Here is a 23,429-nt window from a genome sequence, read left to right as displayed (position 1 = left end):
TACCGAAAACTTCATGCTTCTTTCCCAGAACAATTTACACCCCAAATTGAAAAGCTTCCTGTACCGAGTTTCGTGCCCACATTTGTCACACAGCAGTTAGACAGTTTTGTACATGGGTAATGACCTCGAAGTGAAATTGAAAGGCTTTGCATGTGTTGGAAGATTAAGGCTGAAACCTTAGAAGCTGGGATGTGAACTCTCTAATCCTCAGCAGCATGCTACAAACACCTCCCCCTCCTTCAAATTCTTTTCTTTCACCTTTTCCAACTTACATCCCTATAAATAGCTCAGGAAAGGTTTTATCCATTTGGGCAGAAACTACCCAAAGAAATGGCACAGCAAATGACTGCAAACCAATAAAAAACATTTCTCTAGTGGGCAAAAGAGCACGCCCAGGTCTCCTTCACCCAAGCTGTAAGAACAAGAACAGCTGAGTGCTGTTACTTTTAAGGACGTGGCTAAAGCAGGATACAACATGACCTGTGTAACCAGTCCCTGCATGGAGAGCAACAGATAGAAAACATACCTCAAACTTAGTTACCTTGCCAGAGTCCTGCATTCCCTGCTTTTGAAGAGAAATTAAGATACAATTAAGGTACAAATTAAGGTGCAAGTGCTCCACTGCTGGGAGTGTGTCCTGCGAGTCTGGCCAAGGGGACTGTTGCATCCATGTGGAATGGAAGTCTGCTGCTCTCTCCAGCAGCCAGCATGGCATTTACCCATCATGTGTTGGGTTATAATTGTGCTATGGACATGCCCTCTCATAAATCTCCTGCTTCTTCCAGGAGCAGGGGGATGGGAATTTGTCCTGGTTTAATGTCCTTGTATAATTCAGCAACTTGAGCAGGTTAGACAGAGTATGTATCAGGGTAGATTTTGCCTATGGGCAGGTAGTTAGCCCAGTTGACTAAGTGTTTATAGGTGCAATTTTCCACAAAGGAAAAACAGCTGGGCAGAATTCATCTTAGTAGATCTAATGTATAAACATGACACTCAGTAGAGGGTTTGGGGGAAAAAAAAGCAAACATAATAATAAGCATTATTATAGATGTGCTTTTGTGGGTTTTAATCCCACTTTGTTCCTTTTTCAACTTTCTGAATTTACAGAGGTCAGTCAAAATCTTCATTTAGAGCTATTAATTTTAAATATAATTCTGGTTTTACTGTTACAGTGAAAAGCTTGACAATATGGCTTTCTAGATTGTGTTAGATTTATGGAAACAAGAACTTGGTGGCTTAGTTCAGTAAAAATGCAGGGCAGAAGGGGTTTGATTTGAGGAATCTGTACTAAAGAAGTCACTGCAAAAGCCAGCCAAAGATATGAACACCTCTCTGTTCCCTTTCCAGCTGTGCCAGCTCCCAGGCACGCAGCACCATTCCCTTGCTTCAGGTCACTGTCCTGCACAGCTCACCTGAAGTTGGTACAGAGTATTTTAAGAGCTCCAGTTTGGATAATTTCAATTAACCAATCCCTTTACCTGAAATAGGTAACAGCTGTAGAACCAGCGCTGCCAACAGCTCTGCAGTGTCCTTCCCAGCCCAGGGGAAAGCACAGCTGAGAAGCCAGTGCATGGCAGTCCAACTCTCCAGCCAGCACAGTGGCTTTCATGGTACTTAAAATGCCACAGATGTTTAGCTCTGATTTAATTTTCTGTATGTTTGTAAGGACTTCAGGGCAGCTAAATAATTGCATCGACTTGAGACTGTTTCACTCATGAGGATGAAAGTATTTTCAAGACCATTATTTGTTAGTGAAAAAATAAGGTATCCTATGTTACAATTTTCTGTTTATGCATAGAACCTTTAATATTTAAAACAGTCTTCTGTGCACAGTCACTAGCTATTGCAACTTTAAAGTACTTCAGGAGTATGAAATTAATACTAGTGAGTTTCACAAATTCATAAGATATTGCCTACATGTACTGTACATGGTTAAGTGATGCAAACAAAATCTGCTGCATTTCATTAATTTTCTTCCATACAGTACTTGTATCATTTTGTATGTTAGAAGGGCCTTCTAATTCATACATCCTGACAATGAGACTTTGTAACTGGTTTGAAACAAGTGTTAATTATATAGGGAGCTGTCCGTTTTTCCATCATCTCTTACAGTTTTCCTTTTTTTTTAACATGCTTCAGAAGCTGTATTCAATCTTCTACCACTCTTGTCCTTGGCAAAAGTGTGTCTATAAAGGGAATTAAGACTGCAAGAAAAAGTCTGAATTAACCAATTATTTATAAAATATTAAAATATTAATATTTAGTTAATATTTTACAAGTTGAGTTCTTGACTTACAGTTTTCTGAAGGGCTGCTGACAATTCCCTGTCAAAGATTACAAGAGGTAAAAAGCACCTTAACGCTTGATTTAATTTTTATATGTTTACATTTTAGTACTTCAATTTAATTTCTTGTCTTTTAAAGAGAAAAACACGCAGCCCTACTTTTAAGTGTGCCCAGAGGAACTAGAAATGCTACCCACACAGATTTTCAAATACTCCTGCCTTGTGTCCCCTGCCAGCAGCCGAGGACCCCCCAGCACTGGTGTGAGCTGATTAAGAACCTCAGGCAAAACTGTTCACTGGGGGAAAGCCCCAGCCAGGGAACACATTTTATAAAATCCTTTTTGATCCCCCTGCCTCTATCAGGAGGGGCAGGCAGTCCCTTGCACATTAATCCCTGCCGTGGGGACACAGTTGCAGACATCTGGGACGGCAACCAAGAAACCTACTTCTTTGGCATAGAGTGTCCTTTGTCCTCCTGCACTGCCAGGATTGTGGGAAAATCAGAGCTCTTGCTTTTGGGTTTTTTTGGGGAGTTTTGTTTCAGTTTGGGGTTTTTTTAAGGTTCTTTGTCCAACAAGCCATGAGATCGTGTGCTGAGGCTGAGGATCTATTCATCTTATATCGGGAAGTTTGTTGCTGTAGAAAATGAAAAGATTTTCACAGTACTAAAAAGGATATGTTGTCAGCTTGTCCCTGTTTCTTTCTCCAGAAAAATGATCAATTGTGTATGCAAAGCACAAAATAAAGTCCTGCATGCATTATACTAACTTATGGAATCAGCTTCTCAGCAGCAACAAAATCTGTCTGCAAATAGTGAGGAAAACAAATTTATCACGATATGGCATACTGAGAAAACTGAGCTGCCATATAAACTTGTTGTTGTAATTCTCCTCTGCCATTTCATTTGCTCCGTGTGCCCTTTTCATTTATTTATTGTATGGGTCTAAATGTAGGATGCAAAAACCATGTAGTAGCACATGTGGCAAATTTTGGGCAAACACTCTACACCCAGTATATATTTGGGGAATATTCTGTTCCAAAACTAAATAATCTGGTAAATCCAAAACCTTAAAAGGGTGATTGCCTCCTTTGTTTTGGTAGAATTATTTTCCTGTGCTTCTCAAAGTGCAGTTGGCTGTCTTGCTCTTATATCAGGTGAAATTGTATACTGGTTCTTCAGTGTGGTTTGGTTGGGCATCCTTTATCAAGCCTAGTTGTTTGGAAGCAGGTAAGTTAAGCTGTGCAGGCTTTCGTATTGCTGATGTAAAATTAATTCTGACACTGATCTGTCTTTCCAACGCCTTGTAAAGTCAACAAGAGCTGAACAGACAATTAAGAAAGCAACCAAAACAGAATTAACTTCTCTCTAAAAAAACTCATCAGGGTTCTTTGCTTGTAACTTTAAGACCTGCCTGCTCCAAAGAAAACTTTCTGTTATTCAAGCCAAGATTGTTGCTTTGCTTGAGAAAGTGATGCATTCACTCAGGCTGTTAGAAGGAGGCAGAATTTTTATCTGCTATTTCATTTTTAACTGATTTCCTTTTTGTTTATTCCCTCACCATCATACATTCTTGTCACATCGTCACTGTGAGGAGTTATTCTCCAACTCAGGCTGTTCTGTCATTTTAAATCTGATTGTTAGGGCAAAGGAAAATGAGGTCAATAATTGCTATCATTTTCTTGGGAACTGCCAGGCTGCATCTGAGGTCTCCCTAGAGAAATCTTCTTTAATTACCAGTTAAGCTGATGTTCCCCTGTGTAGCAGGTAGAATTGAGCAGGATTACTTTTAAAAGGATTGCACTGATCTGCTTTGGTGACAGTTTCATTTTGAAATTCTGATAACAAGCAAGAGGATGGATTATAAAGATACAGTTCTTGGGAGTGTACCTGACTGACAGATGCTGCAAATTGGGCCACAGCAGCAACTCTTCCTTTTTACTCTTCTTTTAAGGCCATCTGAGATCTATTTTAAGAGCCGAAATTGGCTTGCATTATTTTAGTGATTACTTAGCACATTCACAAAGAACAGAGCAAAAAAAATTTGGGAATTGTAGAAGGGAAATCATGCAAACAGTCATTCAAGAAAGGGGATTTTTCCCTTGGAAACATTGTGACCCTAGGCCTTTGATAAGATCAAGAAATGAAAAACGTGTAAAGGGTGTAATGCTTTCAAGCACTTCAATTATGAAAGGGTTTTGTAAAGTCAAGTAAATATTAATGGGTTCTTAAATCACTTTTCTTCTAACCCGTGCAATTGTAGTGCAGAAACCTTCCAAATTCTTTTTCCTTGTACTTAAAAAAAACCCAAAAACCAACCTTGAACAGCTGATTAATTTTGCAAAAGCAATTTATCTCACAATAACTGATGTGACAGTAGTGTGACTGGTAAAGCAAGTCTTGCCTCATTTTATGGGAGCAGTTAATATTTTCTATGACTTCTAGCAGGCTGCATAGTCCAGAAACAAGACTGATGTCTGAAATAGCTCACATACTTACAATGTTTTCACTGAAATTCTTCTGTCTCTTAGTGCTTTCTCACCTATGCTATTGATGGTGTTTTAAGCTGATTTGAATCCTGAGGGAAACCATAAAGCAGCTATTCCTCCATCCTTATTCCCATGTGTGGGATGAGCAGGTGCAGCGCTGAGCAGGACTACAGAACCAAGTGAAAATAGACCTCTTATTAAACAAAATTTGAAACCCCAAAGCAGAAGGGAGCTAAATATTAGTACCCTTCTATCAGAAGTGAAAAGTCTGTAGTACGTTGTCTTCCCAGCTGAAAACAGCTCAAACTTTCATTTCCAATGTGAGTCATCAACCCACAGCTGATCAGGCTTGAGAGAAAACTCTTCCTCCAGCATCTCCTGGTTGTACAGGACTGTCACACAGAACTGAGGTTCTTGCAAAGTTCCTGCTTTTGGCAGCAATCCCCAAAGCCAGGCAACCAGTTTTTAGGAGTTTTACACCAAGTAAAATGTTGCACAACTCACTTCTCAAATGTAACTGCACTAAAGCAGTACATGCTGGGCTCTGGGCTTTCATCATGCATTATTATAAATTTATCAGTATGAGACAGGAATTGCCCTTCTACTTCACTACAGCTAAAATCTGGCATTTTCAGAGAGCCATAAGAGCTCTCTTTGTGATACCTCAGTATCACCAGTTGAAACCCAGTCTTTTAGAGGAACAAGGAAAAAATAGAAAGTGGGGTATTTTTGTTAGCTAGGAAGAGACTGAAAACACAAATGCAAAGCTTTTACAGTTTGATCTTCATTTTGTATCTCAATTTTTTAGAAAGGTGAATGTTAGAAGATACAAAAGTAAATTTAATTTTTTTTCCTTTCATTGCGTTGGGTTATCATCCATGGCATTTTCCTTTATGTGTGAGATAATTTTACCAATCCCAAACAAGCAGCAGCAGGAAGGGTTGTCTATAGACTCACACCTGTAAAAAAATGAGAAAAAATTCAGCAGTGAAGGTGGAAATTGCAGCTGCATATGAGAGGGATTACAGCTGGAGTGGGGCGTGCACCTGTGCCATGCTTACAGCCATGAGCAAGATGGGGTGCAAGCATGTTTTGGGAAAGAACAGGCATAGCAGGTGTCCTTGGGCCACTCTGCCATTCTGGGCTGAGCAGCCAAAGCCTGGCCTGGAGCTCAGAGACCCGAAGCAGGATGCGCTTGGTGTTTTGGGGGCAATGAGCAAGCTCTAAGGGATCTGCTTCCTCAGGGTGAGGAACACTTGTACCCACAACTTGTTCTCACAGGTGCCACGTGGGCAGCAAGGCAGAGGCTCTGCCTTTAGTAGGACGCTGTTTGTCTTGGAGCTCTCTGAGAACTGTACTCAGAGAGCCATGAGATGCCTAAGGATGGGCTGTTAAGGGAGCCCTGTGCTCTGACTCATGTGGATGCCACCCAAACTCACACTCCACAGAGGAAAGTGTAGCAATTTCTCAACCTTCAAGCTGCAAAGTCATCTGCTTCCCTTTCACCAGAAGAAAAAGATAACCCAGGAGCAGATACTGAAGGATGGGGTTGGCTTTCTGCCACCAGCTGCTTTAGCAGAAAATGGGAATTAAGTCAGGGGAGGTCTGTGCCAAGTCCCTTCTGGCCTTGCTCTTTCCTCTGGTAGTTTCTATCTGCCTGTGGGAGCTGTTGGTCTGACTCTGCTGCTTCTCCACTGTGGGCAATGTCAGGGGATGTTTGCTGGCTCCACTGTTCCTATTCCTAATGTTCTGGTCTGATTTGGGCATGGAAACACCCACAAAAAGTACCATTGACACAAATGGAACTGCATAAAGGTGACGTTATTCACCAGAGACATGGAATCTGCATGGAAACTTGGTTTAGGTGCAGGTTTGCCAAAAGATCAATTTCTAACTCCCCAAAGTGCAGAGGCATATTATCAAGAGGAAGGATTTCTTCTTTGAGCAGCCTGGTCTGAGGGAAGGTCCCTGCCCATGGTAGGAGGGTTGAAGCTAAATGATTTTTAATGTCAAATTACTCTTCTATGTAACTTGAAGTCATGTTTGACACCTTTTATGACTTTCTTAACTGCTTGGGTTGGCAAATCCCCCTGATTTTTTGAGGGTAGTCAGCTATTACCACCATCAAAGAAAAGGGAAAAATTTGGAACTGAAATAATCTGGATTCTAGTCCCTGCTGTGACACATACTTAAGCTTTCCATAGGGAAACAAGAGCTGTAGTTGCAGAAAAATAAATTCCAGAGTTAACTGCTAGTCTGAGGCTCAGGGCAGATTTAGAATGCAAGCTGAAGGTCCACTGACAGATTAAACAGAGAGCAGGTGTGAACACTTGTATTACAGGCACACCTGGCTTGCTGGCTGCTGCCTGTATCCAAGAACTGCTTTCTTGTCTTGGCTGTGTTTGCAAGGGGAAATACTTGTGTAGGTGAAAACTCTGTTTGAGTAGAGAGAACGCAGAAGTAAAATTGAAGATGAAATTAAATTCAGTTTGCCAGTGTAAGGAGCATCTTTCAGCATGCTCCTGGTAATTTAGGCAGTCAAATATTCTGCTTCAGGTTTGATGCAAATACTACTGGCAGCCTCCTGCTTCCCTTCAGGCACTGCTAAGACCTGTGGTAAAATTTCTCTGGGCAGCAATAAATTAAGAGAATCTAAAGTCAAGCCACCTAGACGGCTTAAATGCCAGATAAAACCTCTGGCTACATTTAGCAGTGTCTTTCCATGGTTACCAAACTTCACATCCTTTCATTTTTTATATCATAAATGGCTAGCCAGTCTTCTTGTTGAAGAATCCACTGAAAATTGCATTTTCTTTCAGGCAGTGTAACCTGAGCAGCTACTCAGGGAAAACCTACAAGCCTTCCTTCCCTTTTCAGCTGCCTCTCCCTTTACATCCTCAGTAACACCATCATCAACTCAGCTCTCTCTTCAGTGACTAAATCAGCACAAGAGAAGGTGTTCAGCACTTCTGGCTGTAATCCCTGTTCCAACAGCTGCTCTCAATTCCTTCCAGAGAAAACCCACCTATTTGATGGATCAGTTCCCCACCAATTTGCTTTGTCAGATAACAGGCAGACCTGCCAGCTCCCAGCCTCACCTAGGCTGCCAACCCACAGTCAGTCATTTCCAAATTCATGCAAAAAAATAACCCTCAACTGCAAAAAAACTCACAAAAAGTGCTGAATTTGGTAATATCAACCAGGAAAATATCCAGACATTTGCACATATGCATGCAAACTTTATTAGTGGAATGAATCATATACTGCATAGTATGAAAAATTAATAGGAGTAAAATATGATCTGGTTAACAAACACTGAAAATCAAGTAAAAATTTTCAGACCAGACACGGCTCTCACTAAGACCTTTTAGAAATACTGTATTTTTCTCAAACATAGAGAGTGCTATTCTCTGCTACCTTCAAAGATGCTCTTGAAGTTTTAAAAAATAATTTACTGACCACAGTAACACCTCTTTCTTTCTTGGGGTGCTTACAGTTTAATGTGAAAGCCTTTAGAAGAAAGAGGGAGAGAAACATACAAAGACTCTTCATTTTTTATTTTCTGTGCTAAAGCTGGAATGGCCTTCTTCTGTTTTTTTCCACCATACAGTATTTTCCAGAGATTTTTGCATTATGTTAAAATGGATTACACAGCCTGAATTTCCAAAACAAAGATACAGCTCTCTATTTACTTGGAATTCTAAAAGAATAACTATATATTTAGATGGAATAATTTACACAGTTCTTTTCTTAGCCATTATTGGCTATTTTCTGCAAAGTAGGGGCATTACCAAATGTTGTCCACATATTATACGGGCATCTTTCCAGACCCAGACCTCCAGCGGGACTTCTCTCTCTTCCCTTGGCTTCAGTCACTTCTGTCACACTAAATTACATGCCTTTGAAGGAGAGATGGAAGGATTCAGGCAGTGAGATTGCTACAGCAGCAAAAACATCTCCCATGGATCCATCTTATGTTGGCAAAAGAGCCCTTTAGTCAGCCCAGGTTGCCACAGAGGGCTGCTCCAGGAGTTCTGGCAGCACCACTCTGCTGGGTAAGGCTTCTATGGCACAGCCCCTAATCCTGGTCAGCCACCCGAGAGCAGAGAATGTCCCAGAATGTGGGACACAGAAATTACCATGTCAAGTAAGGACTCCAGTTTCTGTCTCTTCAAATGATCAGTCTAAAATGCTAATAAAGAAGATCAAAGTTAATGCCTCTTCCAGCTATTCTTTCCCTCCCTCCCTTTACATCCATGGGACATAGCAGCAGCCTCGTGCCCCAGCTAGGTGTGTTTCTCTCATGAGCTCACTCCAGCTTGTTCCTGCTCTCAGTGAGATTATCTAGCAGTGAGATCAATATATTGAGCATAAATTACACAAAGCAGCAGTTTATTGCCAGCTGCTGGATGTCCTGCCTCCCAATTTCCTTGAATATCTCCCTTCTTATAAGACGCAATTCATAGAAGCATCTGCTCACCTTTCTGCCGTCAGCTTCAACTTCCTTTGCAGCTCACATATAAATCCCTAAATAAGTGCTTTCTTTTGGAAGTTTTTAATAAAAAATTATATGTATCTGTTTCCCCTGCAGATATAACACACAAATCAGAGAAGGTAAAGATGACAAAACCCTGGAAGGTTGTCTGAAGCAATGGAGAATTGTCCCTCACAGTACATCTTTGTTCAAGAGTAATTTTAAATGCTTCAAGCAATAAAATGTTAAACAATTTAATCTATAAGCAGTTCTGAGTTGGATTCAACTTTGCTTCATTTCATCTGCTATTTCAGCCATTCTAGAGCCAGCATTACCATTTACAAAATCTCCTTTTAGTATTTGTATATTTAAATACATGCACAGTAGCATCTAAGATCAGTTTCTTTAAACATGCTGCTAAATTTGGATTCATTCCAGTACTTCACAGACACTATGTACAGGGCAGAACTCTTCAGGGAATCAAAATAAAATTGCCATTTAAATAATAAAATAAATCATGTATGTATTGTCAATCAGGGTACTTTAAAATAAAACTGTTACTTCCAGGAGCTGTATCAGAGAGCAGAGGCTGGCACCCATTTCCACTTTTTCTTTGAAGTCTGTTTTGTACAGAGTATTCTAATTTCTATGTAGCTATGTAAGAAGTAGCAAATAATTATCTTGGAGTCTTGAGGTAGTGAATGGCATTCAAGGCTTTTGAATTAAAAAAAAAAAACAGAACAAAACAAACCAACAGTAATACAAATGGTTTCCAGATAGCATAAGTAAGATTGAATGTAGTTTATTCATCTGTAAGAAGATAATTTCAGAGACTCTTTTCATGTTTCAATTGGATCCCAGTAGTTTCATTATAAAATTATAGAAAGAGCAAGCCTAAATTACTTGAGGCAGTATTTTCACTGATCAGTAAATAACGCCTAATGGCAAATCATTGGTATTTTGAGAAATCAAAGGTATTTTTGACAAATGAAAGTTATTTTGATATCTGCACTGTTTAGATAGCATTTACCTAATTTTTACATAGCTTATACTACTTTTGCTAAAACTGCTAGAAAACCAGTAGATCTTGCTCTCTCAATATATCTTACAAAGATATATAAATATATAACAAGAACTGATACATTTTTTACATACCCAGTGATTTTGAAAGTGTTTTAGGTGCAATGGCATGAAAACTAATTCACCAATGTGCCCTGTGCTACCTATTCACTTACCTACATTTCTGTGCAAAAATACTGAAATATCTCATTAGAGAGATCTCTGCTGCTTTATCATCATTGACTTTATACTCCCTCCAGATCTTTCCATTTGGGTGATTTCATTTGCTCAGATAACCTACTGTCTTTTTAATAGGTTTAGGTAAATAGATCTTCCACAAAGCTGTTTATAATCCTGCCAAGGAATATACATTGCTACTACCCAGTGCAATGTCCTGTACAAAAAAAAAAAACAAACATGAAAGACATGTTGATCTTTAGCCTTGTAACCCAAATACCTTTGCTGATAAAGGCTATTGCAGTGATTTGCCAGAGAGAAGTGAGTTGTCTGAGCACATGGATTTTTTGCTTTATTTGCTTTTCTTTAGAAATGTGACAGATTTGAACAAGACATCTAATCTGCCCAGAGGTACTATTAAGGACATGTTCTAAAATCCAGAAATACAGTATAGTCTCTTGTAGCAGTGTTGACAGGAAGGTGTCAAGACTAGTCACATAAAACTACCTACATTTTTTAAGAATTTCTTTTCCCAAACTATTACTACTCGTTTTAGGTGTATAAACAAATATAACTTGTATAACAAGCTTACAAATCTATATCTTGTAAACTTCTGTTTTTCTTCCTGTAAACTAAAATAAGCTGTACAGTGTTGAAAGAGAGGCAAAGGCTGAGATATTCTTTTTAAGAAGAATATTTGTTTCTCTGCTGCACCTCCTAGAAAAAGTTCTACTCTCAAATTACCAATGAAGGCAAACCAGGCACTGAATTTTTATAGTGCTAATTAAGGTAGATGGAACAAGATTGTCAAGCTGGTGCAAGTCCTCACTGTGTCATTTAAGCACGCTCGTGAGGAGGTAGATTTCATTTCAGACTGGCTCATCTGCCCCGCATGCTGTCTGCTCATCCCAGCCATGTGTAAGAGGCTGCAGATTGGATCAGTGAAGACAGTAACCTGTGCTGGGTGGGAGTGTTGATCTGCTGGAGGGGGGGAAGGCTCTGCAGGAGGATCTGGGCAGGCTGAATCGATGGGTTGAGGCCAATGATGCGAGGTCCAGCAAGGTCCATGCAGCCTAACAGGCTTGGGGCAGAGTGGCTGGAAAGATGCCCTGTGGAAAAGGACCTTGACCAGCTGACAGTCAGTGGAATGGGAGGCAGCAGTGTGCCCAGCTGGAAAAGAAGGCCAGCGACATCCTGGCCTGTATCAGCAATAGTGTGGCCAGCAGGAGCAGGGCTGTGATCACCCCCAGTGCTCAGCACTGGTGAGGCCACACCTCAAACCCTGTGCTCAGTTTTGGGCCCCTCAGTACAAGAACATTGAGGGGCTGGAGCAGGTCCAGAGAAGGGCAACAAAGCTGGGGAGGGCTCTGGAGCACAAGTCCCAAAAGGAGTAGCTGAGGGAGCTGGGGGTGTGTTAGCCTGGAGAAGAGGAGGCTGAGAGAAGACCTTATCCCCCTCCACAACTGCGTGCAAGGAGGCTGTAGCCAGGCAGGGGTGGCCTCTTCTCCCAGGTCACAAATGAAAGGAAAGGACAGAATGGCCTCCAGTTGTGCCAGGGAGGTTTAGATGAGGTGTTAGGAAAAATTTCTTCACTGAAGGGGTTGTTAAGCTCTGGAACAATCTCACCAGAGAAGTCACAGATTGTATCAGTATCCCTGGAGGCATTTAAAAGATGTGTAGATGTGGCACTCAGGGACGTGGTCTAGTGGTGGAGTTGGCTGAGCTGAGTTTACAGTAGGACTTGATGCCCCAAAAGTCTTTTTCAACCTAAACAATTCTATGATTCTTTTCTTTTATTCTGCTCTTTCTTCTTAATACCCTACAATTCCCGTTCCTCCATCTAACTGTTAGAAGCATTCAGTATCTAATTTCCATTTCGATGCAGCTGAGAATAGGTTTGTCTACAGTATTTTAATACAAAAGGAATATTCATGGTGTTTTACTTTGTTCTGGACATGTAAGATTTGTTTATGTAAAGTAAGCATGAAAGCAAATAGCTTTGCATGCTCATTCCTACAAGTCACACAAATCCATTACAGTATTTTTTCCAAAGCAATCTGTTAAGTCTGACCACAAAACCATTGAGCACAGGAGTAGGTCTGTTCCAAATTAATGCAGCAGGTGGGCACATCACAGACTAGCAGCAGTGTGGCATTTCCCAAAAGGGAGTATCATTGTCATGAAATAATAACAGAACTACTGTATAGCTCAAGGGGATAAAAATGGAAGCAGATTTTTGCACAGGTCCCACACCTAGAAATCGAGTCACCTCCTGTGACAGAAGCCATCATTAGGCTGCTAAGGTGATTGTCTGAAATTCAGAAAATGCCTTTCTTTATGGGCTGTAGCCAGGACACCTTCCTAAAAGCTAGTTTAATTTCCTCAGTGCTGTGAAGTATGACAAACCTTTCTGTATCATGAATCATCTGTTTCTTTTGAGGAAATATTTTTGTTTGGTTTGATTTTTTTGGTTGGTTAGTTGGGGTTTTTTTTGTTTGTTTGGTTTGGGTTTTTTTGTTTAGAAAAATATACTCTTTTCGTTTTGGGGTTTTTGTTGGGTTTTTCTCCAAGAAGACATCAATGCAGCAGCATCTTACAGAGACAGAGGTTTATAGCCCAAGGTGCTGAAAGAACCTTTCATTATCAGTTGTTCACACAAAATCTGTCTGCTTGGAACAGTCTGAGGACCAAAATCAAGGGCAGAAGAAACACAAGGAAGGGGCTTGGGAGTGCCAGGAACTTGTTTTTTGCTGGCTTGGAGTGCAAGGAGCTTGGGTTTTGCCCAGATCAAAAGCCAGTACAGGCATGGAGAGGTCAGGGCTGGAACTTTCAGTGTGCAAATATGGTTCTTCACAAGGCAAATCAGTTTACGGTGTCTGCAGTCCAGGCTGGTGTGGAGATATCTGGCATTCAAAGGCACCCAGAGCCCAGAGCAGCCCCTGCCCTGCAGTGAGGCTCAGCATCACTCTGTCTTTCCCCTCAGCCTGGCAGCATTTTCTCAGTGCTGAAATTAGTTCATCAAGCACAGTAGGATGCTGTTGGCAAGGAGAGAGGGAGAACCTGGCTGACCTCAGGTTGTGGCAAGGAAATGTTCAGGCACAGGCGTGCAGGAAGCCACTGCCCAGAGCTGCAGTCTGGGAAGAGATCACCACATCCACTTGGGGGAAGGACAGGGTAGGTCATGGCTTAGCTCCCAGCTCAGTCAAAAACAGACACAAATTTGCTAAACCTGCCAGCTTGGCAGCTTCATAGACCAAGACCTCAAAACACAATGTCTCTGTAAAGTTACCCCCTCTTCCTGCCACCCTACATGGCCTGAACTTCATTACTGGACCTCTAGGTTCTTCTGGAGACTTGCTTTATAGGAACTTGGGACCTGGTTTAGAGGAATCTCAGTTGGCTCACCACCACTTCAATCACTTAAAGATTTCCTTCTTTAAATGTAAAACATTGAGATATTCAGTTCAGGAAACATAATAAAAACAAAGAAGCATCTTTATCAGAGTGAAAACTATACCTGTCGCAGATGGGTTTACTGTGGTACTTGCTGATTTTCATAAACCTTAATTTCCCTTCCTAAAGAGTTCTGGTTTGGGCAGTTTCCAGGAATGAGACCTGTATTGGTATCTAGACCACAATCTGCCCTAAATTAATTTTTAAAGAGGTTTGGGGTTTTTCAGTATACATGATGTTGGGTACTTTGGAAATACTTGAGCTTGACAAACTTTTTGCAAGTTTATTGGAGTTTTTTTAAATCATATTCTCTCTGTGACCCTGAGATAAGGTCTTTTTCACATGGCCTTTTCCATGTTTTTTAGGAGACCCTGAAAGCTTTTGACCGGGAAGTAAATGCATTTGTGGACTATATGTTTGGACCTCGAGGTAAGCTGCTCCATTTACAGCCCTTTAAGGAAATAATACTTCTAGGGGTTACCATCCAAAAAACTTCTAATAAATTTGCTGAATAATGTCTTATTGAAAAATATAAACTAGGCAGAATCGCAGTGTTATCAGGAAGACACCATTATTGTAGCAAATCTATCAATGCAATGATTTGTGATTTCTGAGAGTATCAGGGAAATTCAGTTTTTCATCCTAACGTGGAATAAAAAGCCCAAAAGCCTGGATCTTTCTGAAAGCTTAAGGTCTGCTTTGGGACTGATTGTCATTAATAATCCAGTTTGTTTGGTCCAGCTCCTTATTAAATTGCCTGATTCAGAAGGATGTTTGGAGCAAAAGCAACCTGCAGGATCACATCCAAAATTTCAATAAACCAATAGACTGGGTGAGAGAACAGATGCATCTTTTGACTTCCTATATTGCTTTTCTGGAACAGTTTGAACAAGAGTAACTTAAATAACTGTAGGTTGGAGGTGCCTCATGCTCTGTTAGGATTGAAACAAGTAAAAAAGAAACCAAATCTAAAATAGGACTGCAGCCAAGGATAAAGCATCAAAGTCAGGGCTAAGAGAGCCAAGCAAATATAAGAAAGGAATGAGGCAGGAGCTTAGAAAGGACACAGTCTTCAGAGCAGGCCCCTGCAAGGCCACCTTGCTATTGATAAGGCTAGGTTTAATTTCAGGAATTGCCTTGCGAACTTCTACCCATGGTAAAATCCAGAACTGCTGCTGTGGGGATGGATGCATGATTATGGGTTCCAAATTTGTTACAGAAATGTTCTCCATGTCACAGAAACAGTTCTTGCTTAATTGGGAGTAAAATGGAAAGGTGTGTTCTGAAACACAAGAAATTCTAATTTTTCTTAATTGGCTGGCTGGCTACAAAATCTTTTCCATCATGTCTACGGTAGATGTGTGGTTTGAAAGATTTCCAGTGAAGAAACACTGAATAGCTTGGGAACTGCAGCAGAAGTGGTTAAAGCAGAATAGGTTTTATTAATGGCTTCTACATTTTAATGTTAACAAAGAAATGTGATCAGAAGAACAAAAGCACTATTTTTTGGTGTTTTATTTTGGTTTTGTTTTTTTCCAAATAAACATGGTATTTTCTTTTATTCCTCTTTCCTTCTTGGTCCAGACAAATTGTCTGAAGGAGTAAGCTATCGTTGATCCAGTTCTGAATAGCACAGAGATCCCTTTGGGATTTTAGAAAGCCCTTCAATTAAACAAGTATTATTTGTATTGCTTGCCAAGTGCATCACTATCCTTCTCCAGACATCAGTGTTGAAGATAGCTTTGTTTGTCCATGCCTCTGCACTCTGATCTTTAATTTAACTGGTGGTATAATGACACAGTATCATACATTTCCTGAATAGCATATCTCCCTCCAGTGTGTTTATCCACATAAATAATTCATATAAATAATTCACATAAATAATTCACATAAATAATTCACAATAGACTGCAACCAGTTTTAAATCAAATGACCCCACAGATGAATATCTAATGAATTTGAGAGCTTCCCCAAACATCTAAACCCACAAACCATTCCTCTTCTTTCTCTCTACTGATTTTCATCCACAGTACCTACTTCATTCAGCAGCAAGATGGATTAAAAAAACAGATAACAGCATTCTATTATTTTAAAAACCAATCCCCTATTTATTGTTTGTATTGTAGGTAGTAGCTCCTGAGATACTTGTGTCACTATGCAGGTCTTTGTCATCATTAACAGATGTGTCTGAGGGCACTAGAAGAGACAGAATTCCTCTGGGAGCTAGAGTGGGGCTATCTCTGTCACACTGGGCTCACCAGGTGAACACAAGCTGCAGTACTGCCCTACTACAATGAGGGACAGACTATCAGGGATCTGAATTTGATTTATATATATTGGCATATTTTGTACCTTAAATCAGTGGTATCAGCTTGGCTTTGTAGATAACTTTACCTCCATGTTAGCTTTTGAGCAGCAGAATAAGTCCTCAGGGAACAGCAGCCATGTATCTGCCCATCTCTAAGTAAGGGGTGGTCTTACAATTTGATGTTGGTCCCTCTTGTTCTTCTGCTCAAGGCAAATTGAGAATGAGTGAAATAGCAATTTTCTTCTGTAAGAGATAATTTTTCCAGGGTAACTCTTCATCTGAGGAGTATTGTTTGGTGTTGTGCAAAATTAAGTAATATTGAATTGCAGAAGCTAAATCTAGTTAACTGGTTGTTTGTTTTATCTGTGAAAGAAACAGAGGTGGTCAAGAAGAGATGCATTTTGTTAAAGTTATGATAAATTAAAAAGCACTTTTCCTTAATAGACTCTGATCAGTAGCAAGGCACTGGGGCAAACCCATCTACCCTCTGCACCTTAAAAAGGAGTGAATCTACTCAGACACTGACTGGCCAAAGCTATACAGAAACTTGAATCAAAATGTTCCTAAACCTCATTGATAAAGGTCTGATACGTTTAAAGAGCCTGGGAGGCCTGCCACTCATTTAAAAGGAGCCAGGATTTCACCCCAAGGGTTTGGCACATCATGGCCAGTGACCGTGAATGAGCTTATTCATGGAGTGATCAGAGCTTGTGGGCGCCTGCTCCTTCCCCTGCTGTAGTCCAGTGCTTTCCCACTGTGACTTTGTTCGCTGCTTTGGTCTCAATTTCAGATGCTGTGCAAGTTCAATACTGTAAAAATAATCCTTTCTCCTATTGACAGTGTAACTTTATCGTACTTGAACACGGAGATTTAACTGTCGGCCAACAGAAATACTTTTAATCTCTCGTCCTTCTGATAGCTTCTTTTGAAATCAATTCCCTTTCCTCCCCCTTCTTGACACATAAAAACCTGCCTCTGCTTGTCATTCAGGGATAAGTGGAAGTGGAAACAAAACAGTCACGTTCCTTGGCTGCCCTTTATAAACCACTTTCTGCCAGAAACTCCTTACCCTTCAAGGTATTGAGGTCATGGTGGGAAATATTCAGGAAGGGTACATATTTAAACAATTTGTCTTGAAACTGGAAATCTAAAGAACTTAAAAATACTTGGCATGCTGACCTGAACAAGCACACGAGTTCTGCTTTTGTTTGGATCAGCCCACATGCTTGTGGCCACTCACAGCAGAAGAAGAACTTTCTGAGGCCATACTGGGGCAGAATTTATTCTGTGTAGTTTAATTTGTGTTCTGAATGCTTCTGAATATTTTTCCTTTTTGAGCACACTTGCAGTTTTGCTATCTACTGATGCCAATTTTTCCTTTGTGCATGTAACCTTTATGCACCAAGTGTTGCAATTCTCAGATGGGAGACCTTTCCTTAGATAGGAGTCTTGCTGACATGACTGCTTTCTACATCTTCATTTAGGATAGCAATTAAATAAATTAGGTCCTTATGCTCCTAAAACACACATTCCTAAGACATCAACACTCCAACACTCAACCTTTACCTGTCCTGTGACTCCTGTGTCATGTTGAGAGCCCCTAAGTGAGCAGAATCACTTCTAAAATATTCATTCCAGTGCTTCACACGTGGTTTGTGAGCTTTAGGAGATTGTTGGAAGTGTTTCCTCTCACACTGAGATCATCCAAATAAGGACTGAGATCTGAAGACAGACAACAGACGTTCTAGCTTGCTGATGTGCAACAAAGCAAGGCTGCCACAAAAGGAAGGACACTTGTGACTGCTTTAATCCTAAAGCTCTCTGCTCCTAGAGGTTTTTGGGAGTCCAAAAGGGAGAGTCAAAAGCAGGAGAGCATTGGATTTCCATGGCAGTGCTGGTCTGGTTGAAAGTCTTTCCTGCAAAAGGGCTAACAAGCCTCATGGAATCCAAATTCAACTGATGAATGTTACAGCCACTGCGAGGGAAGTGAGAGGGGAGGCAGAGGGAAAATGTAAGGAGAAAAAAAGCTGGTGTTCAAAGCCTGGCTCATATGCAGGTTACTCCAACATATGTAAAATTTTATTTTATATATACCTGTATTTCTGAGGAAGGAATCATTGGAAATAATACAGTTCAGCAAAATTCCAATCAAATACTAATTGTTTGGGCACATTTTCTTGGTGCATCATCCATTACCCAGTCTTTTCCAATTTCAACACAGGCAGAAAAACAGTAAAATGTTTTATTCACGCACTGTGAATAGCTTTTGTTTTACAATTTTTAACACAATCTTGGCCTTTGTAAAAAAAAATAATCTAAGTAATTTAAAACATTTTCCAAGAGCAAAAACATCTTTCTAGGAGCAGAAAGAACAACTTTCTGTGAGACCTGCACAATGACTCCTCACTGACTTCTTTCTTCACTTACTCCATAAGTCATTCTAAAAACCAGCCATGATGCCCCTTTGTTCTTGCCATAGGTAAATGGCTGAAGAATGTTGCTATGGAAAATTGACTTCCTAGATTTTTCTCCGTCTTGGAAAAAGAAACAAGAAAAGAAAGCACACCCCTTTCACTCATGACATCCAGTTGCTCATACAACAACAAAGTGGCGCCTCCAGCTTGGCATCTGGGATTAGGCTTTGCTCATATACACTGAACTATCTGATTACTGCCAATGGGATTACTTGTGTGAATAAGGCAAGCAGGATCTGACCTTAATATTTCATTTCAGGACCAGGCAAGTGGGACAGAAACTGTGAGAAAGTGAGCCCTTGCCCAGCCAAAAATTTTTGATAACCTTCAAAATAAACATTTGCCACTTGCTTTTCATATTTAATATTTTGGAAACGTCTTCCCCTTGTATGCATGTTTTCTAGTCAATGCTTTATACCTTCCTGTATGGTAAGTGCAGAATTAAAATAACCCATGAGCTGGCAACATTACATGCATACTTTCAATTTAGTAGTGTCTGCAAATTGTCTGTTGAACAGATTAAGATAGGATTTAAATAAATATTAAGTGAAAACATGAAATATTTTTTTTAAAGCATATAAGAATGGGGTTTTCCCTTTCATTTTCTCTTGACTATTAAAATGACATGATTTAGGTGACCTTAAAATACTGGGGAATTCCATGCAGTTTTCAGCCCATGTTCTCTGAGACTTAGAATGCAGTTTTGTTAAGTCAAAAGCAATGGATAGCTCTTGTGAGGAGAGAATGGCTGATTCCATCTCACACTTCTTACAGATTCTTTTCATTATGTGTTCTGCCTTATTTTAGCAATACTTTCCCATAGCTTTCTTAATTGCCTGCTCCGTGTGTTTCTTTTTTTAGATACCAGGGTTAGAGGATGGTTCCTTTTGGACTCTTACCTTCCCACATTTTTCCTTACTGGAGCGTATCTACTCTGCATATGGCTGGGCAACAAATTCATGAAGAACAGGCCTCCTTTCTCTCTCAGACCTCACCTCATTGTGTACAACCTGGGCATCACACTGCTCTCCTTCTACATGCTGATAGAGGTAAGTGCTCTGCCATGCAGCATGGCTGAGGGACGTGGCCAAGGTACAGTTTTTAGCAGAAATATCTTAGTGGCAGGTGGCTCTGCTAGGAAAGTTTACATCAACAGCAAAATAATATTAAAAAGTTCCTTCTCATCTTAGATCTTGGCATGTTTTGGTCGTCCTTCTTGAGCTACAGTCCACACCTGGGGACAGCTCTTTGCTGCCAGGACTGTGTCCACAAGCATAAATTTGAATCTGCAGCAGTCCCTCTGCTCAAATGTGCCAATACCTTGTTCCTCAGCACCCATGAAAATGCCTTAGATTTGTTTTTATTTGCATGACTGGCTGTGGAATGATTTTTCCAGGCCTTAAACATGAATAGATTTATAGATGGGAGCAAGTACTGATTTATTTCTGGAATTGGCAATTTGGTGTTATTTTTCTGCTTGTGTGGCTAAGAAGCTTTCCTCATACAGTCAGACAGTAAAAGACAGATATTAAAAACTTAGCACTTCGTCCAAAAGCAAGGGCTGTGGGGCTTGGAGTATGGTTACATAGATTATTTCCCAAGTACTTATCAGAAAGGAACATGCTCATATAATTCAGGATCCATTTAGAATCAGAAGAGAGGTTTGAATGCATCTGATGATTTTACAGCAGCAGAGGATTCAAACAGTGCCCCTCAGCAGACATGTGTGGTTTTACTTCTGCAGAGGGAAACAGAAGCCAAAAGTCACTATTTGGATATTATTTGGGAGCTGCCCATCCTCAGCCTTTTGATAACTGTGATACTTTTAATATTAAGGTGTTAACATATGTTACTTGAAGCCCTCAAAAACAAAAACTAGAGGACAAAACCCACAAATACATTTTTATTTTTTTTTTTCCCAAAGAAGTGACCCTGGGCATGAGAAGCCCTGGCTGAAGAGTGTGCTTGAATTGATGTGCTTGATTTCAGGGTCAGCATGCGCCTGACACTGCTCTGTTGCCTGCACAGCCTCACAGCATTTCTCACTCCCAGGGCTCTCAGCCACAGTTTCCACCTCGTTCTGTTGGCTGGGCAAGAAACTTTTCAGAAGCCAAAGAGGACACCCAAAGACTTCAAGTTTTAAATTAATTTGAGCTAAACAGCAAGTGACTGGCCTGGTCAAATGTCTGAGGAGCAGTTCAGGTTTGTGCCTTTGTGCAAAGGACTGGCTGTTTTACACAGAGCTTCATCCTGGTCAATTCTCCAGCTGGCTTCGGAGGCTGCTGTGGGTGTCTGGGAGTGCAGGATAAGGTTTAGAGCAAAGGAGAAAACAGCACAATTGCTGGAAGGTTTGATGACTCCACAGTGATTGTCCTCCAGAATATAAATTAGTACTTTGATGTTTAAATCCCCATTTTGCTTGAAGGTATGCAGATAACTGGCTGCAGTAGCAGGACTCAGCAAAAAGGATTAACTGAATAGAAAACAATACTGCTGCCCCCTTTCCCTTCCAGTCTGATTTGGCCTGCCACAAGTAAATAAATGAAAGAACAAAGACAATTTTAGCAGGTCTCATTTGCACGAATTAAGCAAATTTCATTTTAGCCACCTTCACATCCTGGTAGGAGCTGTATTTAGCCATCTCCTGATCAGCTGCCTTCCTGCTCCATCCTTCCTGAGGCTAACTTTGCTGCAGACAGTTAGTGAGTTGTGTTAGTCCTCAGATTAGTCCCTTGAAACCTTGATTCTGAGGCTGGAGGCTGCTGATTTACACCTCCCAGATGGCAGCTGGGCATGGCTGGCAGTGCCAGCTCACAGCTCCACATTCTGCAAATTTGGGAACCCAGGGAACATGATGGCTGATCTGCCCTGCCAGCTGTTCTACTGCAGATTTCTCTTTCAGCTCTGGACTGTCAGCTAGGCTGGTTTTACACTGCACAAAACATGCTTCCATTACACTGGCTCTGTATTTTCTCTTAGTCTACTTCCCTGGCTCCCATCACAGCTTCTCCTGTGAAGGAGCAGAATGGAAGTTAATACTTGCAGTATTGTATTGCCTGAGGTAGCCTGCACATCCCTGCTGAAGAAAAAGAGGCAAAAGGGAGAGCAGAAATCATCTCCATTACGAAATAAAGTAATGGTGGTTCAATATTTCAAAATGTCTAATTTACAAAGCTTCTCTCTATGCCCCTTATTCTCTCAGTCTTTTGTGGACAGTAAGCTCTTTAAGGCAAGAGTTACCTATATTTAGCACATTCTGCACAGTGGTTCCTTATGTAAACACAGATGATCCTTCCAGTGGCTGTGATCCGGGATCAATTCCTGGTTAGACACATCCATAACAATTGTTTTATTCTTCCATCCTCTCACTGCATCTAAATCCCTCTGCTCTCTGTACTGGGGAACAATGACAAAATAAGAATCTCTACAAGAGAGATAAAACACATTCCCCCCACCCCACCAAAAGAAACCCCCATAACCAACAATCTATCTTTGTTTTGTTTATAAGATGCCACGCAGCATTTCTTGCAATAGCTCCAGAATGTAGGGGGTGCTTCTTAGACATTCAAAAAAAAAAAAATTCTTATTCACAAGAAAGGGTGTATCTCCAAATACAACCTGTCCCACATGATGGATTTAATGAGAAACATGGTAAACCTGCTGTTGGGGATACCTGTGCTCCAATTCTTCATCTCCTCAGCCTCATCTCCTGACTGGTTATAGCTGGCACTTCATGACAGTTGATTTGTGCAACCTCAAGGCAAGAAGGCGAAGGTTACAGCAAAGAGTCATAACAAAAGGGCTGGGTTTAAATCTCCAAGGGCAGATTCCTCTTTTGAGCCAGAGCTCCATGCACTGCACCGTGGGCATGAACTATCTGGGAGCCGATTTTATCTCTGAGCTTTGAGGTCAAGCAATCCGCAAAGCACTTGGAGGAACAGCTCCAGGGCAGCTCTAAGATGTGCCTTTAGCACAAGGCCAGATACCCCCAGGATCCCCCAGGGACAAGGGCTAAAGATAAACAGCTCTGCCCAGCTGCCCTCATCCTAATGAGATGTCTCAAAATTTTTGAGTCAACAAAGAGTTTGGTGGCCCTGAAGGCCTCCCAGAAGGACAGCTTGTTAGACCTTTACACTTGTGAGTTAGGCAGAGTTCCCTGAAGTTGTCAAAGGTGCTTGTCTCCCCCAGCTGAATATGGTGAAGTTGGCACTTGGGTTTGGAGCTCATTTTTTTTCAAGTACCTGAAGCTAAGACAAAGTGCTTAGACTGGGCAGGCTGCAGTGATAAACTAAAACTGGAAGCATAGGAGACTGGTGCTGGTCTCTGAATTCTGAAATTACTCAGGTGAGGATACTCTCTCTCACTAATAGGAATAGACATAATCTCTGCCACAGTCCTAGGCTGCTTTCCCCAGCAGTATCACCTCTGCCCTATTTAAATCAAATCTCAGCTGGTCATCAAGGTCTCACCCAAGTCCTTCTGTTGATCAGGCACTGAGAAAACCAGGACGCTGGCACCATTTGGGTCAGATTAAAAAGGAGATCTAGAGATATGTGTCATTAGCAGAGGGGTGGCGTGATGTCTCAAGCTGCCTGTATCCCCAGGTAGCTTCTCAGACTTATTACAAATCCATGGGATTTGTAAGCAAGCAACCATACCCATGTGGGGAAACAGGACTTGCCTGTGAGGACCCCTCGTTTCAGAGCAAAGGGA

General features: G+C 40.9%; 1 protein-coding gene across 1 annotated transcript in view; it reads left to right on the top strand.

Moving 5' to 3' along the window:
* The window catches only part of ELOVL2 (ELOVL fatty acid elongase 2), a gene marked incomplete at both ends in the record, with an annotated part of 44,831 nt that overhangs the window by 9,522 nt on the left and 11,880 nt on the right, over positions 1–23,429 (top strand). The window contains 2 exons of the mRNA XM_084206702.1: positions 14,300–14,363; positions 19,578–19,765. Coding sequence (XP_084062828.1) covers positions 14,300–14,363; positions 19,578–19,765 — 252 coding nt within the window. The remainder of the gene's footprint in view (positions 1–14,299; positions 14,364–19,577; positions 19,766–23,429) is intronic.

Source organism: Fringilla coelebs, assembly GCF_963513975.1.
Source record: "Fringilla coelebs genome assembly, chromosome: 1".
NCBI lineage: Eukaryota > Metazoa > Chordata > Aves > Passeriformes > Fringillidae > Fringilla > Fringilla coelebs.
Note: the sequence above shows the minus strand (reverse complement) of the source record. Positions and strands in the feature narration are given on the sequence as shown.